The sequence below is a fragment of the Eleutherodactylus coqui genome, chromosome 6 (genome assembly GCF_035609145.1).
Source record: "Eleutherodactylus coqui strain aEleCoq1 chromosome 6, aEleCoq1.hap1, whole genome shotgun sequence".
Classification (NCBI taxonomy): domain Eukaryota; kingdom Metazoa; phylum Chordata; class Amphibia; order Anura; family Eleutherodactylidae; genus Eleutherodactylus; species Eleutherodactylus coqui.
In genome coordinates this window covers 90,521,586-90,542,691 of record NC_089842.1, presented here as the reverse complement: position 1 = coordinate 90,542,691, position 21,106 = coordinate 90,521,586, and the positions used below count along the sequence as shown (strand labels likewise).

The 21,106-nt window shown below is 43.3% G+C and overlaps 1 protein-coding gene across 1 annotated transcript; it reads left to right on the top strand.

Annotated features, from left to right (window-relative positions):
* The first annotated feature begins 1,361 nt into the window (after positions 1 to 1,361).
* LOC136633643 (carcinoembryonic antigen-related cell adhesion molecule 19-like) lies at positions 1,362 to 20,341 on the top strand. Its single transcript, XM_066609401.1, has 6 exons — positions 1,362 to 1,519; positions 1,585 to 1,713; positions 2,832 to 2,902; positions 8,975 to 9,313; positions 12,022 to 12,115; positions 19,053 to 20,341. Exons 1-5 carry the CDS (start codon positions 1,362 to 1,364, stop codon positions 12,096 to 12,098), a joined length of 774 nt encoding a protein of 257 aa, XP_066465498.1. The 3' UTR covers positions 12,099 to 12,115; positions 19,053 to 20,341.
* The last annotated feature ends 765 nt before the right edge of the window (positions 20,342 to 21,106 follow it).

Below are 21,106 nucleotides of genomic sequence, written 5' to 3'. Positions count from 1 at the left end.
CTATAATACCTTATTAGGTCAAATGGATATTATAGAGGGGGCAGTTGAATAAACAGAGCAAAGGGAGCCTAAAAGAAAAAAAATCAAACAAAGCATCTATAATGGTAATTGTTCATGTAATCATTGCTGTATTAACCTTCTACCGTGTATGACTGTAGAGCGGAGGAAATCTGGTCCATAGCAAGCAGCTGGCCACCCCTTTGTCATGGACACCATAGTAGCTGTATGAGCTGCCTCTACAGTATGGGTATCATTGGAGGGGATGCCTTTGTTTAGGATCACCTCTATTAGAGCCTATTCAAACAGTCATAGCCATTTGCTGTCCGAGAATTCGGATGCCAAAAGAGACGGACAGCATATGGATGGCATGTCTGATGTACTGTACCTGGAACCGCATGCACTGAATGCCCTACTCTTGCCCATGTGAATATCCTCTCTTGGTATTGAGGGTCCATGTACTGTCTGTGGAGTATACGGACAGCACACTGATGATAAATTTTCCCATCTAAACAAGACTCTAGCATGGGTGGAGAGCCACAGCAATCAGAGTAATCAGCTTGATCATGTATTTATTAATGGTTTTCCATTTATTTGAGCTAACACAGAGCCATGGTGAACAACTATCAGTCAGCCTGCATTTAGAAAACAGGGTGTCTTTATGGGACAACTCCCTTCACACACGTGTATGTGTATTTGCACTGCATTTTTGTGGAATGGGTATTGCGTATTTGCAAGTGTGTCTTTTACCGCAGTTTTTTGGCGCCTAAATCATGCGCAATGATGCTCTCAGCCATTGAAATAATCAATTAGTGTAATGAGTTAAATATGTGCTCTTTCCCTGCACAAATGCTCAGGGAAAATGGACCTTGCTATGTATTTTTTGACGCAATCTAATTGCGCACATAAAATACATGCCGTGTAAGCCCATCACTATCATGGGGAAGCCAATGGGTGGACAGAGTCCCCTCCCTGTGTCTAACTGCTTAGATGCCACAGTCGTGATTGACTACAACATCTAAGTGGTTAAACATTTGCTTCACCCCATCCCGTAAATGTATGGTGGGTAGCGTTAACTACTTGGCAGCAACATTGCACGGATACCAGGGATGTTGCCAAGGGGTAAAATAGCTAGAGCTAAGTGATGCTTTGCGATTCTAAGCTTAAAGTGCAGAGGGTCATTTTAAATATCTCAAGAATATTTATACAAAGCTCTCAAAAATGTCTGCGTAAAGAAGATGGCAGGCACGGAAAGTATTCCTCCAAGACTTCTTCATCTGTGTGCATATGATTTGAGATTGGTTTTTACTAACATTTTAAGTCTGTCTTGAGTGGGTCATGACTTCCTTAAGAGGCAAGTTATTATGGCTGTGCAAATAAAGGCATCTGTGGCATCCAGAAATGGCTATCGTCCAGACGCCTTGAGACCTGCGGTGATGAAGTGTTTTGAGAAAATGATTCGGTCCCATCTAAAAGGGATGTTAAAGAACTCTGCCTTCAGTCTACATACAGGAATAACAGAGTGATAGTAGAGGTTGGGGCCTCAGCTATGCATACAATTCTTAGTCATGTTGATACTGGTCATAGGTATGCAAGAGATTTCAGCTCCACTCGTAACACTGCAGTTTCCTTGCATCTTGTAGACAAGCTGGTGAAGCTTAGACTGTCAGGGAGATTATGTAAAAGACTGCTGAGCTTTCTGACAGACATCAAATGGTAAGAATAGACATCTTCTCTGAGAATGTCAAATTTATGAGTACCACAAAGATGCTGTCAGAGCCTCGCATTGTTCTTCCTTTACATCTCGGAATGGAATACACGGCATAAGGTTGCTATTCTATTGAAATATGGGAATGATGTGACACTGATTGGTTTGATTACAGAGATAAGACAATTTATCTGTCTGAGCTTCAGCGTTTGGGATGGTAGTCTAAGGAGAACAATCTGGTTTTGACCATGGGGAAAAAAGGAAATGGTCAGTGATTTCGGGCAATAAGGCAGAAAATTCTGTATATTAGTACAGGCGGGACTCAGGTAGAGATAGCCAACCCCCAAAAGCATGACTTCTTTCACTATCTCATATAATCTGATATGGTATACAAAGATGTATGCTACTTGTCAAACCATAACATGTAAATTGCACATGTTTTGTCTGTATTTGTAGTACTTAACAAAAAGTTGCTATTGTATTTTCTGTTCTATGTATTGTCTTTCTCTATTAGGGTGGTTTCACATCTGCGTTGGAACCTCCGGTCAGAGGTTCTGCTGGAGATCAAGCACAAAATACCAGAAGAAAAATAGCTGCATGGAGCAATTGAGCTCAAACCAAACGGACCGTGGTATAATTAATGGGGTCCGTTCGGCGCTGTTCGGTTCTGTTCTTAGACTGAGCCGTTTGGCCATGGGGATTCCCCTTTCCTGCTCATAGGGGAACCCTAGGCACAGGTGTGAAACCACTCGTAGGTCCATGCAGGTCTTGCCAAAAATAACATTAAAGGGTTTTTTCCTGAACTACACTATTGATGACTTATCTTCAGGATAGGCCACCAATAGTTGATCTGTGAGGTTCCACCATTCAGAACTCCCAGCAATCGGGTTTATTAGAATAGATCCAGAGGTTGACAGCTCCATCCACAGCGGACCTTAATACCAGATGAACACCAAGGGTCCTGAGCAATGGACCTCCACAGATCAACTATTTATGACCTATCCTGAAGATAAGTTAGCTCTAGTAAAGTTCCGGAAATCCCCTTTAGATTACTGAAAAACTTGTAGTGTGAAATATGTTCCGTAAACATAAATATGTCCAACATTTATTCTCTATTTTTCCTTAGGATTTCATCTCAAAAGGTCTTAAACATGTCTGGAAGTCGTTCTGCAGTTCTTGGAGGATTTGTGCTGTCAGGTAAAAAAATACACATTTTGGAAAGTTCTAGATTATATCCATCATTCTCCATAAGGGAAAATAGAATGTAATGCCTCACCTACTGTATGCGCTTCACATCAAGCACTATTAGGCTATGTTCACAAAGCTCAATCCGCCAGGGGAATTTTTGCATGGATTTTGCCTGTATTACTGTGGCAGAAATCTGCAGCTATTCTGCCATGGTTTTGCAATGGATCTGCACATGGATGTAGCCCTGTCAGTAAGTAAAAGTCGCATGTGAATTTCTGCGCAGATTGTCAATAACTGCTATAAGAAGTGTTGCTTCTTCATGTGGAATCGCGCCGGATTCTGTCATGTGAAAATAGCCTTATGATCAGAAAAATAAGGTTACGATGTAATACTATTGTATATTTACCGTACAGATAGGATCATTGGCAGATTGCATAGTTCCCCAGCAGAATCAGTGGTGTTGAGAACCAGTCCTGCAATTATGCTGGGTTTCCTTTATTTTCCACTGTAGACACATGAAGTAATGATTATTCTTTGTTTTCAGGCATTCTATAATAAGTAAAATTATGTTGGCAGATCTCACCATTGTTAGTTTGATCCATTGATGCAGCGTCGGAGGTGGTGGGAGGGGTGAAGCCTTTGCGGCACACATAGATCGCCGCAGTAATTTACTATGAAGCACAGAACATGTTGGAACTGGAGGTATATAACATTAAGGTGTGGCCTATTTCTTACCTGTTAAAGGGGTTGTCCCGAGGCAGCAAGTGGGTCTGTACACTTCTGCATGGCCATAATAATGCACTTTGTAATGTACATTGTGCATTAATTATGAGCCATGCAGAAGTTATAAAAAGTTTTATACTTACCTGCTCCGTTGCTGGCGTCCTCGTCTCCATGGTGCCGACTAATTTTCGCCCTCCGATGGCCAAATTAGCCGCGCTTGCGCAGTCCGGGTCTTCTGCAGTCTTCTATGGGGCTCCGTGTAGCTCCGTGTAGCTCCGCCCCGTCACGTGCCGATTCCAGCCAATCAGGAGGCTGGAATCGGCAGTGGACCGCACAGAAGAGCTGCGGTCCACGGAGGAAGAGGCCATCTTCAGCGGTGAGTAGAGAAGTCACCGGAGCGCGGGGATTCAGGTAAGCGCTCCGGTGAGCTTTCTTTACCTCCCTGCATCGGGGTTGTCTCGCGCCGAACGGGGGGGGGGTTGAAAAAAAAAAAAACCCGTTTCGGCGCGGGACAACCCCTTTAAGCTTCCATGATGTAAATGTGCATCATAGACTGGCTTGTTTTTAGCTTCTATGACAGACATTTATGTTATGTGTCCTGCCATGATCCCTGTGTTGACTGACAGCCGAGCTCTTGGTCTAATAGCAAGGATCAGAAAGACTACCATCCCTGTCATTTAACTCCCTACATGCCACATTCAACAGCGACCATGGTATCTAGGTGATTAGACAAAGGGAGGGATCTTCCCTGCCCCCATCAGCTCCCCCCACAACTGTGGGATGCCAATAGGTAATCATAGCAGCCAGAGGCCGAAGAACCCCCCCCCCCCCCCCCCCCACACACACACACACACACACACACACACACTCCCCAGGCATTCCACAGCTGTATGGCTATAAGGCCTCATTCACACAAGTGTTTTATCGTAGCTATCACATTCATTCATTCACAGGTGCAATTTTCGGGGAGTGGAAAAATCACACCCTAAAATCGTTGACCATTTTCGGTCGCCGATTTAACACGCAGCGTCAAAAGATAGGTCTTGACTAGTGATGAGCGAGCATATTCGCTAAGGGCAATTGCTCGAGCGAGCATTGCCCTTAGCGAGTACTTGCCCGCTCGAGAGACAAGGTTCGGGTGCCGGCGGCGCGCAGGGAGCTGCGGGGGAGAGCGGGGAGGAACGGAGGGGAGATCTCTCTCTCCCTCTCTTCCCCCTGCTCCCCCCTGCTGACTGCCGCTACTCACCGCTCCCCCACACCGACACCTGAACCTTGTCTCTCGAGCAGGCAGGTACTCGCTAAGGGCAATGCTCACTCAAGCAATTGCCCTTAGCGAGTATGCTCGCTCATCCCTAGTCTTGACCTATCTTTTTCCGAAAAATGCTGGAGGCTCCCATAGTCTCCTATGGCAGCTGAAAAAAAGGGAGGGAGTTTACGTGCTCCCGACGCCGGGAACTGAAGAAAGCTTCCACTATTTTAGCTATTTAAGCTAATAGAAGCCATTCTGCCTGCTGACGGAATTCCGTGCTGCAGCGTTTTTTTCATGCTATACGCTCGTGTGAATAGACAAAAAAATGGTATTCTTTTCAATTGCGATGTTCGGCCATGAGCAGTCAGCATGAAATTGCACACACTCGTGTGAATGAGGCCTTAGACTGATCCTTCAGCACAACCTAATAGATTGTTTTCCAGTTCTAGACACACATATAATAATTCTTTGCTATACTGAGTATACTGTACCAAAAATCACATTGTGGGTCTAAAGGAATAACTAAATAAAAATTAATAATTTCTTTAGAAAACATTTACCCAGTTAAAAAAAACATTTTTTACATTTTGCAGAAGTGAAGAAAAATAAACCACACACAGTATGACTGCAATCATCATGGCTCGTATAATTACCTCCATAGTGTCATTGCATAAGGCCTCCTTCCCACGGGCAGAAATCCATCAAATCCAGCCCTTAGCATGCTATGGCAATCCGTGATTTCCTGCCTACGAGCAGAAATCGATTGTGATTTTCCGCTCATGGGTGAGAAATCGCAGCATGCTGCGGGATACGCACGGCTGGCTTCAATTAAAGGCAAAGGAAGCTGTCCATCCCACGGCACTTCCGCAGTGAGCACTGTTGAAGTATCACAGGATACTCGTCACTGCAGACCGCCGCCTGCTACTGAGCATGCGCAACGGAGCACCGCCCAGCAAATCTGCAGCGCTCTACAGAAGCCACCAGACAGTTACACAGGGGTCACTGGCCAGGCACCGAAACGAATCCTGCTGCGGGGTCCGACCTGCCCATGTGAAGCCGGTCTAAAACCCAGGGCCAAATAATGCCTTCACACCATGATCACATATTACTACCACAGAATGATTATTACTGTCACTGAATAAAGACCACTACAAAGATCAATATTACCAAGTTTAACCCTACATGAGGAGCAGATAATACCCACAGACCGTGACCACATAATACCACCACAATGTTGCTGAAGAAAAACTACCGTATACAAAGACTAATATTACCCCCACCTCTCCTAATACAGTGACTATATAGCAGTATATAGTAGATCTACACAGGCACTTTGCAAACCATATAAATGATTACAGGACTGTTATATCCAATGCACACAGGTGAAATCTCCTCTGGCTGAAGTTGTTCAGTAATAATGCCCTATATAGGCCTCTACTCGGTATTAATGCCCCATATAGGCCTCCACTTGGCAATAATGCCCCATATAGGCCTTCACTAGGTGATAATGACCCTCACAGGCCCCTACTCAGTCATAATACCTTATATAGGCCCCAACTTAGTAATAATGCCCCATATAGGCCTCCATTCAGTAATCCCCCATATAGGCCCCCATTCAGTAATAAAGCCCCATATAGATCCAATTCAGTAATAATGCCTCTTACATGCCACTCTCATTATGCCACTTGGCGATAACTGCCCCTCAGAGACCCCCTCTATGCAAATACCCTTCCCAGGCAGCCACTTGTGATACTGCCCCATATAAGCCCTATCAGTAATAATGCCCCATAAAGGCTCCCACTCAGTAATAATGCCCTTCACGGGCCTCCACACAGTGATAATGCCCCATATAGGCCCCCACACAGCGACAATGCCCCATATAGGGCTCAACACAGTGATATTGCTCCATGTGGGCCACCACTCTGTAATAATGCTCTATGTAGGCCACCACTCTTTAATAATGCTCCATATAGGCCACCACTCTGTAATAATGTTCCATATAGGCTACCACTCTGTAATAATGTTCCATATAGGCTACCACTCTGTAATAATGTTCCATATAGGCTACCACTCAGTAATATTCCTCCACTCAGTATTAATCCTTCTCACAGGCCCCCGCCCGGCGATAATTGCCCATCAGAGACCTCACTCAGCAAATGCCCTTCACAGTCAGCCACTTAGACCCATTTAAGTCCTATCAGTAATAATGCCCCATAAAGGCTCCCACTCTGTAATAATGCCTGTCGTAGGCCTCCACTCAGTAATAATGCCTTCACAGGCCCCCACTTTGTAATAATGCCTCATATAGGCCCCAGTTCTTCTACTGAGTAGTGGCGCTCTTTAGATATAATTTTTAAAAAGTTTACCTACCTGTGCCACAATGCCGCTCCGCCTGCTTCTAGCTTCTGCCTACTCAGCTCACCCACTAATTTTTGGGTGGAGTGATCATGTGTGCATTTCACATGATCGCTCAACCCGGAACTCCCCGGGTGAGTTGTACGGGCGCAGACTGTAGAGGCAAGAAGTGGGAGGAACGGCATTTTTTTTAACTTTTCACAAATACCTTCTGGCCTTCCCACGGCCTCAGGACTCGATTGGCTGAGGCCGGACCGGCCCAGTGGCCAGTTCGCCCCTAGGTGAGAGATATTTAGCTGCCTATTAACTTTCTCACCACCATGTTCCTACGAATGGATAGATTAAAGGTAATGATGGAGAAAAGTAACAGACAGAATTGATCTAATGTATTTAGCCAGCATCATTGTCATCTAGATTGCACAAGCTGACTCAGAGCACTTACATCGTATATTAATAACCCACATCTTTTATTATATAAGTATATTACAATTTTTGCTATAGTTTATTTCCAAGAATGCATTATAATATGTTACTATGTTACTAATACAATAGCATACTGTATGATCTACAAAAGAATAAAGAGAAACCCCGCATAAAAGAAAAAATAGGATGTGCCGCATCTGCAGGCTGAGAGTAGCACAGCCGCAAAAATTTACAGCCACATAAAAGCTGGAAACGTAATTTTTATAGGGAATCTGTTACTAAATGAATTGTTTTAAATTAGGTGTTGTGTAAGATGCTCTAATAAAGTGAAGATTGTGGGTGATAAATAATGCTAAATATATAAATATGTCTAACTTAGGGTGATTTTACATGGAACGATATAAACAAAGATTTTGCTATTGGGACATAAATATGATATTTACATGAAATCGAGTGCACAGAATCCGAATCTGAAGTCAAAATTGGCCTAGGATGTCTAGATCTTAAGTTATAGGCCAACTACAGTTTGGCGATAGTTTGGTAGATTAGCCCACATACTGATGCATTGCAACATTATAATTACTGCACCATTACCTGCATCATGCCTTCTAGCGCCTCGTATGCAATACATCCTGGCAGCAGCGGGTTCCTGCATCATCTCGGCATGTCTGAGCATGTCTGTATGCTGATGTCAGCAGTTGCTAGGCTAAAATAATCATAATGCCACCATAAAACCTATATGCGCTAAAGAAGAAAGACCAAACTATTGCCAGAAAGGGACATGTGAGTGGCCAATGGCCAGTGCTGATCACAGTTGTAAAGGGTAAAGCTTATGAAGAAAGTGATCTATGTTGAACCCTACAAAACCGCTACAAATTCCTGCTGCTCTACCGGGAGTCTGGTAGTCCCCCGGTTTTGGAGACTACCAGATATTCCATGAGAGGAGACAAGTATGCCCTGTATGCCAGTGTGTCCTCAAGCAACTCCTCCCAGATGCATTAATATATCACTGTGACTAAACATATCTAGAAAAAATGGGTATGAAAAAATGTGTGAACTGTAATATTGGCCATAATGACTTATCTAATCTTAATGAATTTAGTAGTTCATACAATCCATTGTTATGACCCCCACCAGATTGGTCTTTTAGAATTGCAGTCCTCTCAAAGGGATAGGACTAACATACATAGGATATAAGAAAATTGGTATCATTCGGGGTAGTCTTCCTGAGATGTTGTCCTAAATACTGCTAACTATAGCGTTAACTATGGAGCATACCAGCATATGTTGTATGTATATTGATATTTTATTTTACCTTGCTTCTTTTCCAGTTGTACTCCATGCCTGTATAGGTGCATACAGTAAACTCTATATTAATGTAATTCCATCAAAACCTAAAGATGGAGACATCGTCACGCTCAATGTTATGGGAGTGAACGGAAAAATCTATTTTGCTTCTTGGTATAAAGGACTAAGCACCAGTGCAACAGATCAGATATTAACTTATGTCAATGATAAAGACATAAAAGGAGCGCAGTACTTTCCAGAAGCTAGTTGCAAACCGAATGGTTCATTAGTGATTCGGGATTTTCAGAAGGAATTTAAAGGTGACTACACCGTTCAGATACAGACAAACGTAACTTTACAAGATGGACAAGTGACAGTAAATGGTGAGTAAACATAAAATATTCAGATTCAATTTATAAAATCTAGGGTCAGGTAATGGCCACCCAAAACTGGGAAGATTTCCCATTGGGTACAAGAAGCTAATGCTATAGGATGGGACAAAGATGGCTAGTCTGGGTAGACGTTTCGACCTATGTGGTCTGGATGCATCGGCCATCATTACAGAGGCAGATGGCCTGGCATGGGTGGCTTGCAACTACGAGGAATTTAAAATCTGTTTATATTATTTAGTCTGCCCTCATTGAGAATAGCATAAAGTAGTGCTAGATATGATGATGTCAGTATTCTGTCAATTAAGGGCTAAATTTATATTGTTGTTAAGAGCTTATACGTAGAGCTCAGTGAGAGATGACTTGAGTTTCCTCATAAGGCGCTACTAACCCCACCCACGGTGATTGACCGATTTCTTAGTAGAAAGAATAGTAATAAAACTGTCAGAGTGGATTGCCAGATAGTAACGTAGTATGTAAGGCTGAAAAAAGCATATGACTATCCAGTTCAGCTTTTTAATTTCCTTCAATGTTGATCCAGAGGAAGTTAAAAACCCCATGAGGTGGAATCCAATTTTCCCTATTTTAGGGAAATAATCCCCCCTTCCCCTACGACTCCAATCTGGCAATCAGAATAATCCCCGTGTCACTGACCCTTTTGAAGTAATCTGTGACTATAATATGTAATATTGTTACATTCAAGAAAGGCATCCGGGCCCCTCTAAAATTTTTCATCAAGTTCGCCATCACCACGTCCTTACGCAGAGACTTCCAAAGTCTCACTGCTCTTACAGTAAAGAACCCCCTTCTATGTTGGTTTAGAACCTTCTTTCCTCTAGACTTGGAGGGTGCCCCCTTGTTACAGTCACAGTCCTGGGTATAAATAGATGGGAGAGATCTCTGTACTGTCCCCTGATATATTTGTTATGTTTGTCCTGGACTGCCAACAGGAACAGGGTACAGTGGGGAGCCAGAACAAACGTGGAAACTAGAAATACGGGTGGCTAGACGTAGGGTACAGACAAACACAAACCAGAGACTGACATCACCCAAAACACTCATCAAATATCCCTGCACGCATCAGCAGATGTTAGAGATATAAAAGTGCGAGGTATTGGTTCATACATTTGCCAAAATACTTAAGCCTGCCAGCCACTACAAGGCTCCTCGTTGTCTTGCGGGTCCCTACACTATCAAGAAAACATCCCCCAAAACCTAAAGGCCACACCAGCCTGGAGATGATACACGATCCAGGAGGACAGGACACAGTTCACATCTACTCAGCCTGCAACACAAACACAAGGGAACACACCATATGTCTGGCAACCAGCTCACACCCACAGAGCAACAAGCATGACTGCAAACACAAAGGGGAATGAGGAAACCACTTCTTTCCAGGCAAAGGGCAGATACTTATATGCAAACAGACCGGTGGTGATTGGCTAGCAGGAGAACAACACACACAGCCAGCTCAATCATGCCACACCTGTGGAAATGTGCTCCTAGAACCCATAGTACTACAGGTCCCAGAAGTACAATCTAACAATATTAATACATAGTTATTAGGTCGCCCCTCAGCCGTCTTTTTTCCTAAACTAAATAACCTCAATTTTGATAACTTCTCTGGGTATTGTAGTCCGCCCATTCCATTTATTTTAGTTGCTCGATAACTTTAGCCTATAAGTGACAATCAGCGTGTCTATCACTACTTTGTTGTTCGTTCTCAGGGCAGATATCCTTAGGATAAGTGATCAAAGTCTAAAAGGGGGGGTCTAACCGTTGAGACCCCCACTGATCTCAAGAACATGGGAGCAGACTCCTTTGGTGCAAAAAAGATTATTCCAAAATTTATTCTTCCATTGCAAAATAAAAATGACCACGCAACGTTTCGACCCTTGTCCGGTCTTTTTCAATGGAAGAATAAAGTTTGGAATAATCTTTTTTGCACCAAAGGAGTCTGCTGCTGTTTTTGCTTATATGGATTTATGACTTGTGGGGAAATTGGAGTCCATTCCCTTATACAGCGCTGTAGTTTGAGAAGCCTCCCCTGAAAAGGGTGTTTAAAGTGGTGGTGCTGTTGGTCAAATTGTTTTGAATTGGACTAAGAACATGGGTCCCGTGTTTCTTTCTCCTCCTCACTGCAGGCTCACTGCACACACCCTCCTTCCACGTTGAGGAGGAGATTGAATGGAACAGCAGTCGAGCATACGCTGTGCCACTTCTTTCATCTTCAATGGGAGTCCCAGAGATAGCCAGGAACTTGTACTCAGCTATTTCCATCAGCCCCACTGAAATGAATGGAGCGGCACCATACACGATTGTTGCTCCATTCAATCCCCTCGTCTCAGTGAAGTAAAAAGGGGGTGGGGGGTGAAGTGAGTACTCAGTGAGGAGAAAAAGGAGAATACAGAACCCCCGTTCTTGGGATGGATGGGGGTCTCAGTGGCGAGATCCTCACTGATCAAACTTTTAGCACTTTTGGGATAACCCATTTATAGTTATACTATACTATAATACTATTTAGACTGTTACTTGATTATTGTATGGTAGTATTTGTGCACTATATGATGGTATCTAATGCACATATTATATAGTTAAACTTCATCAATTGGAGATCTGAATATCCAGGTAATGCTACAGATATATAGTAGAATTTAGTTTATATTAAATAATGCACTAATGATCTTTATTTCTTTTGCCAGGCGTTGCTTTTGCTGTGCTCTCCCCATTTACTCTTTTATTAGGGTTGCTATTATACTCTTCTGTCAGTTATCTATGATACCAAGTCAAGATAAGGTAAGCGATCCTGTTACCAGAGGCAAATTCTTTGTAATGTCTTTTTAAGGCTAAATTTAGCATAGTTTGTGTTACCGGTAGAAATTTGTGATACTGGTAGGTTGGGGTCCCAACTATTGGTAAAGCCCCATTTACACGCAAAGATGAGCGCTCAAAATTTGTTCAAAAGATAGCTTGAATGACAGTTTGGCGATCATTTTTCATAAACTACTAATGGGTACTAATGCCCATTAGTAGCTTATTTGCTTCATTTGGGTGTAAATGAGTCTCCCTTCACTGTATGCATATAACAGCAGGTGGCCTGTTATCTGCATACAATTCCATTGTTCTCCTGCGGGACTGCAGCTGAAAATAATGTTATCAGCGCTACTGCGGAGAATCTCAGCATGCGGTCCCTGTTATCAGCTGGCCGGTCGAATAATGGTTTTTATGCTGAACTAAAAATCATTGTTAGTCGGAAAAGCAAATAATAGTGGCATTTACACACAAAGATTATCACTCAAAAGACATTGTTTGAGCGAAGTTTGAGCGATAATCGTTGTGTGTAAATGGGGCTTAAGACCCCACTGACATGTAGAAACTAGTGTTGTCTTCTAGGTTGGGTATCTTGAGCTTGATGGCTTGATCAGAACAAAGGGTTTTCCTCTGCAGCAACTCCTCAGATTCTTAAAGTTCAATACCATGAAATTAAAAACCGAATGGATTTATACATTGATTAACCCATTAATGAGCAGCCACTTTTTGGTTTTACGTTCTCATTTTTTCATACCCACATTCCAAGAGAACTTTTAAATTTTCTATCAACAGAGCATGTTGAGGGTTTGTTTTTTTGCAGGATACGGTGGAGTAAAGATGACATCTTACCCTTATTCTTTCAGTATGATTACAGTGATATCGGATTTATATAGTTTTTAAAAAATACAGAGCTTTTCAAAAAGCTTTTTTCTTGCCGCATTCTGACCACCACTTTATTTTATCCATATTTGGAGCTGTGTGAGCGAGCGCTTTTTTTCTGGGGTTCGATTATTATTATTTAATTTGATCTTTTCAAGCTTAGGACTTTTACAGATGCGGTGATAGCAATTATGTAATTTTTCAAATTTTGATTCTTTTATGTGAAAACTGGGCAAGTGTTTTATTTTATGTGGTATTCTGATCTCAGGAATCCTATTTCATTGTGTAGAAAATTGCAAAACAATGCATTCAGCCATGAGATGTTTATTCATAAAATGTTCCGCTCTCCAGATATTACAGCTATTGATTCCTCTGCCCTCTGGTTGTTTATTGTTCGTTGCCCAGGAAACAGATCACCTCTTCTATGGAAAGAAATAGCAGAGCACCACTGTAGCTGGTGGTTGGGCTGAGAGCTAGTGTGCATGCGCTCCTGAGATTCCAGCCATCAGATTTAGATGAAAACATTGTCAGCCTCCTCTGCTATGCACAACATATTCAGCATATTGCAGTACTTCAGTACTGCAGTACAATATATTGCCTGCCCCAACATCATCTTTTTCCTCCACAGCTCCGATGTTGGGGCAGGCCCGACACCGCAGTGCAGGAGTGCATCTGCACCCAACCATCAGACACATCGGTTGCAGATACACTCCTGCACTGGTCCTCATCGAGGACCCCCGAGGAGAAGGCAGAAAGGGTTTTTAACCCTTTCTGCCTTCTCCTTTACACATTACATAGCGCTCAATTAGCGCTATGTAATGCAGGAGATTCCGGCCGGCGATCATGTGACCGCCGGTGCCACCTGACCACAGCGGTCACATGATCACCGAGCCGGCAGGCAGAGGGACAATGCGGGAGATGCCGGACAGGTAAGCAGCCCCCCCCCCCCCCCACGGTGCAGTGAGCATCTGCACCCTCCTGAACTCTGTCAGTTCAGGAGGGTGCAGGGAAATGTATTTTTTGGGGGGGGAGAATGAATGAGAAAAAAATAATTGGATTGGAAAGGGTTAAGCCTTGCCAGAGAAAGTTTTATGAACGGACTGATGGGATGCTGGAGTGAGCTTTCCTCTTGCTAGCTGCTTAGATGCCGTGGTTAGCATTGATCGCGGCATGTAATCAGTTAAACAGATGCAATGAAAGCTATCTCTGATCATAACCATTGCAAGTGACTGCTAGCTGTCAAACAGCTGATAGCCATCGGGTAGGAAGTGAGCTCGGCTCCCGAGTCCGCCACACACTTCCCCTTGAGAACTACAATGTTAAGGGGTTAAGATTATGCTAGTTGCACCAGGGTACAAATGCATTATGGAAATGTTTTTTCTACTTTCTAGACTATGGTACAGTTTAATGAAAATTAGAAAATGCTGACAATAAGACGACTGGGTGTGAGATCTATATTATACAGTGTGTACATTTCTAATGTCTGGTACTTCTGAACAATCCGATAATCTGGCACCAGTTAGGTTCCATCTCTGAAAATGTTCTCTGTTATTATGCTGTATGTACAGATTCTGTTGTACACTTAGCTATCCCCGGCCATAGAACGGCTTTATATATGAGTGCAAAGGATCCTGAGAATGAAGCGAGCAACCGTGTCATTTGGATGCAAGAATGTGTGCCCTGGTCCTATAACATTAATGGTGCTGGGATTTAGTCTAATATGACATAAATAATCTGATCCCTCTACTTTAAAGGAAACTGTCAACACAATTTACTATTCTAAGTAATTTTTGTGTCCTGATTAATGTCTGTCTTTATTAATTGTAGTTTGAAATGTTCCTGTGTCGTATGTAAATGATGCAAAGTGGTCCGGTGGGCGAGCTGGACCAACTCTGGTTGCAGCCTGTTTGCCCTATAGTACGCCCCTTTCGCCTCCTGTGACATGGATGACGCATTAGGAGTCATCCACATAGTGCTAGTAAGTAAGTGAGTGAGCCATGAGGTAGTCAACTGGCACATGCGCAGATGGGTAACGTAAGTCCCCTGCGCTTGCCTGGTTGACTACCTTACTAGCACTATGTGGATGCTCCTAATACATCATCCATGTCACAGGAGGTGAATGGGACATACTTTGGGGCCAAACAGGCTGCAGGCAGAGGTGGTCCGATCTGCCCACTGGACTGCTCTGCATCATTTACTTACAATGCGGGAATATTTCAAACTACGATTAATAAGGTAGGCATTTATCATAACACACACAACAAATACTAAGACAAATAGAGGACTTTCATTAGTGGTCTTAGCTTATAACAGTAAATTCTGCTGACAGGTTCCCTTTAAAGGAAAGTGGTAACAGTCACCCTAGTAACCGACTCAGCATAAGGACAGTGACAATTCTACATCACCTTATCTCTGTGCGACTGTGGGTGTCACCTGACCATCTACAAAAAGATTGGGGGAGAATATTGATACATTGTCACAACACATAGTGCCAAGGCTGCAGATATCCAAAACTAGAAAAAAATGAAGAAAAATATTTTGAGCAAAACTGTAAAAATGTAGTTTCTCCTAAATCAAAGGCACCAACCTTGATTCGCTTACTGGTCCTGGTGGCACAGTTCTGGCAATCCAACAGTGTCTTCATACAACCTTGGCTGGGAGATGCTGTCCACAATACTCAGGGCAGGTCTTAGAAGACTGTATCATGCTTCACCAGCCGCATGCTCTGTACTGCACACAATGCGAAGCATGAAGAAGTGGAGCATGACAAGCCCTTCAGGGAACAAAAGAAGACCCACTGAAGGTTCCCACCCAAAACAGATACAGACAATCTGTAGTTTTTAACCTCCTCAAAGTTGTTTGGATGGATGTTGAATGTAATCATTACAGTAATAGGAGGGGAAACATGAAAATGAGACTTATATTGTATCCAGCAGCTGAGTAAGAGACCAAATGTCAAACTATACAAAATTTAGATTAATTGGTCATATCACTGCAGGTTCTAGTTTAACGTTGTGTAGTTAATAGAGATGAGCGAACCTACTCGGCCACGCCCCTTTTTCGCCTGAGCGCCGCGATTTTCGAGTACTTCCGTACTCGGGCGAAAAGATTCGGGGGGCGCCGTGGGTGAGTGGGGGGTTGCAGCGGGGAGTGGGGGGGAGAGGGAGAGAGGGCTCCCCCCTGTTCCCCGCTGCTACCCCCCGCTCCGCCACGCCTCTCCCTGCCCCCCGGCGCCCCCCGAATCTTTTCACCCGAGTACGGAAGTACTCGAAAATCGCGGCGCTCGATCGAGTAATTACTTGAAACAAGTATATTCGCTCATCTCTAGTAGTTAAGTGACCTTTTCCATTCACACTCTTTGACTGTGCAATAATTTTGGTGGGATCATTGACCAAATAAGAGTTTTTAGGCCTTCACACATGTTAATTGACCATTTAAAGGGTATTTCAGTCTCTATCCTTGGCCCTGTCCTGCTTTTAATGGGAATGAAAAAGTTAACTGTTTTTTGGTTAAATGCTATAACTGCTACTGCTTGGGGATATGACATAGGATACCGATGTTTGTTAGGGAAAATGCTATAGTTGATGATCTTTATTGCACAACTGCTATTAAGCAGCTGTTCAATGTGATTGATGTAACAGTCACTGCAATGGTCTTCCATGGACATTGTGTAAGTGGTCTTGTTTCCAGTCCAGTGAGCATTGTAAGCTTTCTATAATTGGTTATTGTGCTGGAAGGTGCTTGTCTGATGGATGAATGGAGAGCATGTTTAACCCTGCAGGGTGGTGCCAGTACATGGCACAAATGTCATGCTTTGGCAAGCAAAATGTTCCTGCTGCCACTGTGCTGGCATGCAGAAGCAAGTATGCAAGGTCTGAGCAGAAGTTGAGTGTGGCCTGAATTCTCATGGTTGCAAATGAGCCCTGGATGCCTGCTATGAGGTTGGATGAAGCCCAAAGCACTGTGCTATATGGAAGGTCTGGAGTTTCCTGATTATCATTAAGGCTGCCTGTCCACGGGAGCAGGAGCCGGCAGACAGATCTCCGCCTGTCAGCCTAAGACCGACTGACAGATAGGCTGACCGCGGAGAATCGCGGCATGCTGCGATTTGCTGGCCGTTAGCGGAGAATCACAATGATTCTCCGCTTGTGGACAGGGGGGAAGCACTCCCCATAGCAACGCTATGGAGAGCTTTCACTGCATTCCCCGGGCCCGGATTACCGTCTGGGGGAACGCAATTCAAACTCGCCCGTGGACAAGCAGCCTAAGGGTGCCTTTCCACTAGCGTTTTTGTAAAAACGCATCACACAAAAATCGCAAAGCACAAACTTGCGATTTTTGTGCGATGCATTTTTAACATTAGAAACCATTGACAATCACGTTAAAAAAACGCAAGTGGAAAGGCACCCTTATAGTATCTCAATTAGTTGGGAGCGAGATTACAGTGCTCTCCATAACTGTGAGTGCTAACCATTGTGACCTGGTGACCTGTCAAGTACGACCTCGGGGCCACATCAGGCCTTCTGTGTATTGTAACACTGTAACCTGATCTCGCATGGGTTTAGAAGCTGTGACAGTATTGCCAAGTGTTGAAACTGTGTTGAAAAAGTCTGAAACTGTGCGCCAAGTTAAGGAGACTGTACTACTAATCTGTTTATCACAATGTGTGCTCAATCTTTTCATCTATCAGCCTCGGGGGTCCTACACGCTGATCTACGTCCGCTGACTGCCGCATACAGGTGGCTGGGTTTTACAGAAATAGTGGCGCACCCTTTGCTACGCTGTTTCTTTAACTCCCACTGAAGTGAAAGGGAGTGACGTCAGCAAAGCAGCTCAGTGAGCTTCGCTGTTTTCATAACTTGTAAGATGCAGAAATAACATAGTCCTCTGTGCTATGATATTTGCTTAACTCCCATTCATTTACATGGGAGTTACTGAAGCAGCACAGAACAGTCCACTCAGCTGTTTCTGTAAAGCCACTTCTGAGCCTAAATGTGATGGACAGCAGGGGAGCATTGGGAAGGATGGGGGGCAGTTCTCAAGATAGATCAGGGGTCCCACGTCTGGGACCAGCGCCTATCAGACATTTATGTCTGAGATGGGAATTGCCCTTTTAATGAATTTTATCTGAGTGATGAATTTAGCCATCTTGGTTCAATATGTTTTGTTAGCTGCAAATACTGGTTGTCTTCTCTTCTCTCGGCTGTGTATAACTGCCATCATAGTGGCAATTCTCGTTGGTAAGCCTGTCGGGCACTAAGTTGTCCCATGTCAAAGGACCCTCAGAGATGGAAGTCTGCTAACAAAGTGTAGAATACAAGTCATGTTTTTAGCCAGAAAGTCACCTGACATTTCAGGTACGTTTTAAAGGGGATTTCAGGGACTACGATATCGATGGCCAATTTTTGGTACAAGCCATCAATATCAAATCAATAGGCATCCGACTACCAACATTCCCAGATCAACAGCTTGAAGGGGCCACAGTACTATGTGAGTTCTGTAGCCTCTTCATTGCTTACCAGGCACGGTAACATTCATTGTATAGCGGCTGCCTAGCTTTGCAGCTCACTCCTATTCAGCTGCCGAAAGAGCATGTGACTGATACATTTGGCATCACAGTCACGAAGAAGAGGCAGCAGGAACACACCACAGCCCTTTCAAACAGCAAATCAGTGTGCATGCCAAGAGTCGGATGCCACCGACTGCATCCGGAAATCCCTTTAATGGAAACTGCAAAGAACTCTGTGCACTAAGCTCCACCTAGTGGTGACTGCAGGAAAATGCTGTGTGTTAAGAAGCAGTTTAGTGCTAGGCCCTCTCTCGCCACAGGCCCCATAATAATTGCGTGGTTTGCCTCCTTGGAGGTACAACACTGAAGTCTTAGACAGTTGACATTATAACACAGAATCCAGGCGTTCCCAGAAGGGTTCACATACAACAATCATAACCTTCTGATATATTCTATTATCATATACATCGCTTCTAAACCAAATTGACTTAGAACGATTGGAAGTAAAGCAAATCTTTTCTTTATTTTCAACAGATGTTTCAGAGCTTTTCTACTTAAGTTCCCAAGATCATATGCCCATGAATGGACCAAAAGGCAAAATGACAGATGTGCAGAAAGTCTGTGATTTAGTATATTAAGCCGTCACTGGAATCTATGAAGTGGAGAATGAAATCATCTTGAAGCAAAGGAAGGAAGCATATGAAGAAAACACTAAGTTTGAAATTGGTTACATATCTAAGAATATCAAGACCTCCATTGGGGATTTACCCAACCATTCCATTAACCTCTTCTTCACCACCACAATCACTTCATTATTAGACCTTTGTTCATCTCATACTTGATACATTTAGGCTATTGCACTTTTATTGTGCTTCTGACATTTACTGACTAATTCTTTCAATATTGGTGACTATTAAAGGTACTGCACAAGCAACGACATTATCATTATTAACCCATTGTATCCAGAGGAACATGAATATTTACCTACGGTACTTCAGAAATCTTTGACAATTTTTTTTTCTCATTGAGCTACGAACCTCTTTCTTATAGCACAATGGTCTCTAACCTGTGGTTCACCAGCAAAACTACAACCCTCAGCATGCCCTGACAACCGCAGGCCACTGTTGTAGCACATTTAGTAAGACTGTCACTGGTTCTGTCCATTGTCTTAGATATAAATTAGTCAGTCCTAGTGCCAAAACAGGACAGATTGTGTAACTGTAGACCATCCCTTTCATATAGGAGCCAGATCCTGAGATCTACGGCAAACTATTGCTTTTACCAGAGAAGCCACAGCCAACCAAGCATTTCCCATGCAGTCAATGAGGATTGGACTAAAGGGAAGAAATAAAAACCCATAGTAATCACAGACTGCCCATTTTGTGATGCCGAGGATGGTTAAAATCCATTGGACCCCATCTCAATCTTTGCTATGGAGTCCCATGGATACACATTACATCCCACATGTAGCATGATGAGATAGAATCTAGTTCTCTTCACCAGTAGAGCGCCTTGTAAATATAAGCGTTGTCACCCATCCACTTTCAGTCCATTTACCACTCTTATCTTATTGCTGGATTGCTTGATTTATCTTTGACCCTATGTTTCTTATGTATAAACTTTTGCTACACCTCATTTTACTGTGCAGTGTATTTACTGACATTGGTTGATCTATTTTCCCTTCTCGCGCCTTAACTACCCATCTCATGCATATTGTTTATGTTGTTTGTCACTGTATTTGCGTTTTATGCACAATTTAATAATTTGTTCCTTATCGTATGCTGTTGAAATTAATAAATTGTACATTTGAAAATAAAAAATGCGAAACAAAGAAAAGTATGTTCATAAATCGGGGAAAATAGAAATAAGAGGACCTTTCATAGGCATCAAAGGTTAGAAAAAGGACCGGGGTGCTTGCACAGGTATAAGGGCAGGGGAAGTCTGAAATGCACTGTGTATATATCTTTGAATAGTCTATGGGATTTAGCATCATTACAATGCTTGCAGTATGCTCTCAATCCTTTCTGGTCCCTTCGTTCACTTAGTGTGATGTTCTGATTTTATAGGGTTATTCCCGATTTGTGTCATGATGGCTTGGCACTACAATATGCAATGACAGTACTTTATGATACATGGAGGTCTGACCTTTGCAACGCCTTGAGAATGAAAGGGCTGCAGCGTTGCTGTATCACTACATGCCTTGAAGTTTTCCCTGCTAATGGCCCGCCTGCCACCTTGCTGCGCAGGGACCTGCAGCTTAACCCAGTCACTTGAATGAAGCCATACTGCAGGTCTCGACACAGCAAGTGGCCTGTAAAATAGTAAAGGTTCTGTGTATATAACGAAGGACCAGGCAGGAATGTTAATAAAAACATTTCTGCTGCCTCTACTGGGTGTCCAGCTGTCTCTGTACAGTCTCTGAGCACCATGAATAAAATCCCTTTAAATCCTGTAATTGCTAACATAAGAAGGCGCATCTGCAGTTCTTAACGGGGTTATCCTATCAGAGATAACTCCTTTCACAACTGTTGCCCCGGGTTCTGCTCCTAGCACTCCTAGCAAACAGGTGATTTGGCCGGGGGGGGAAG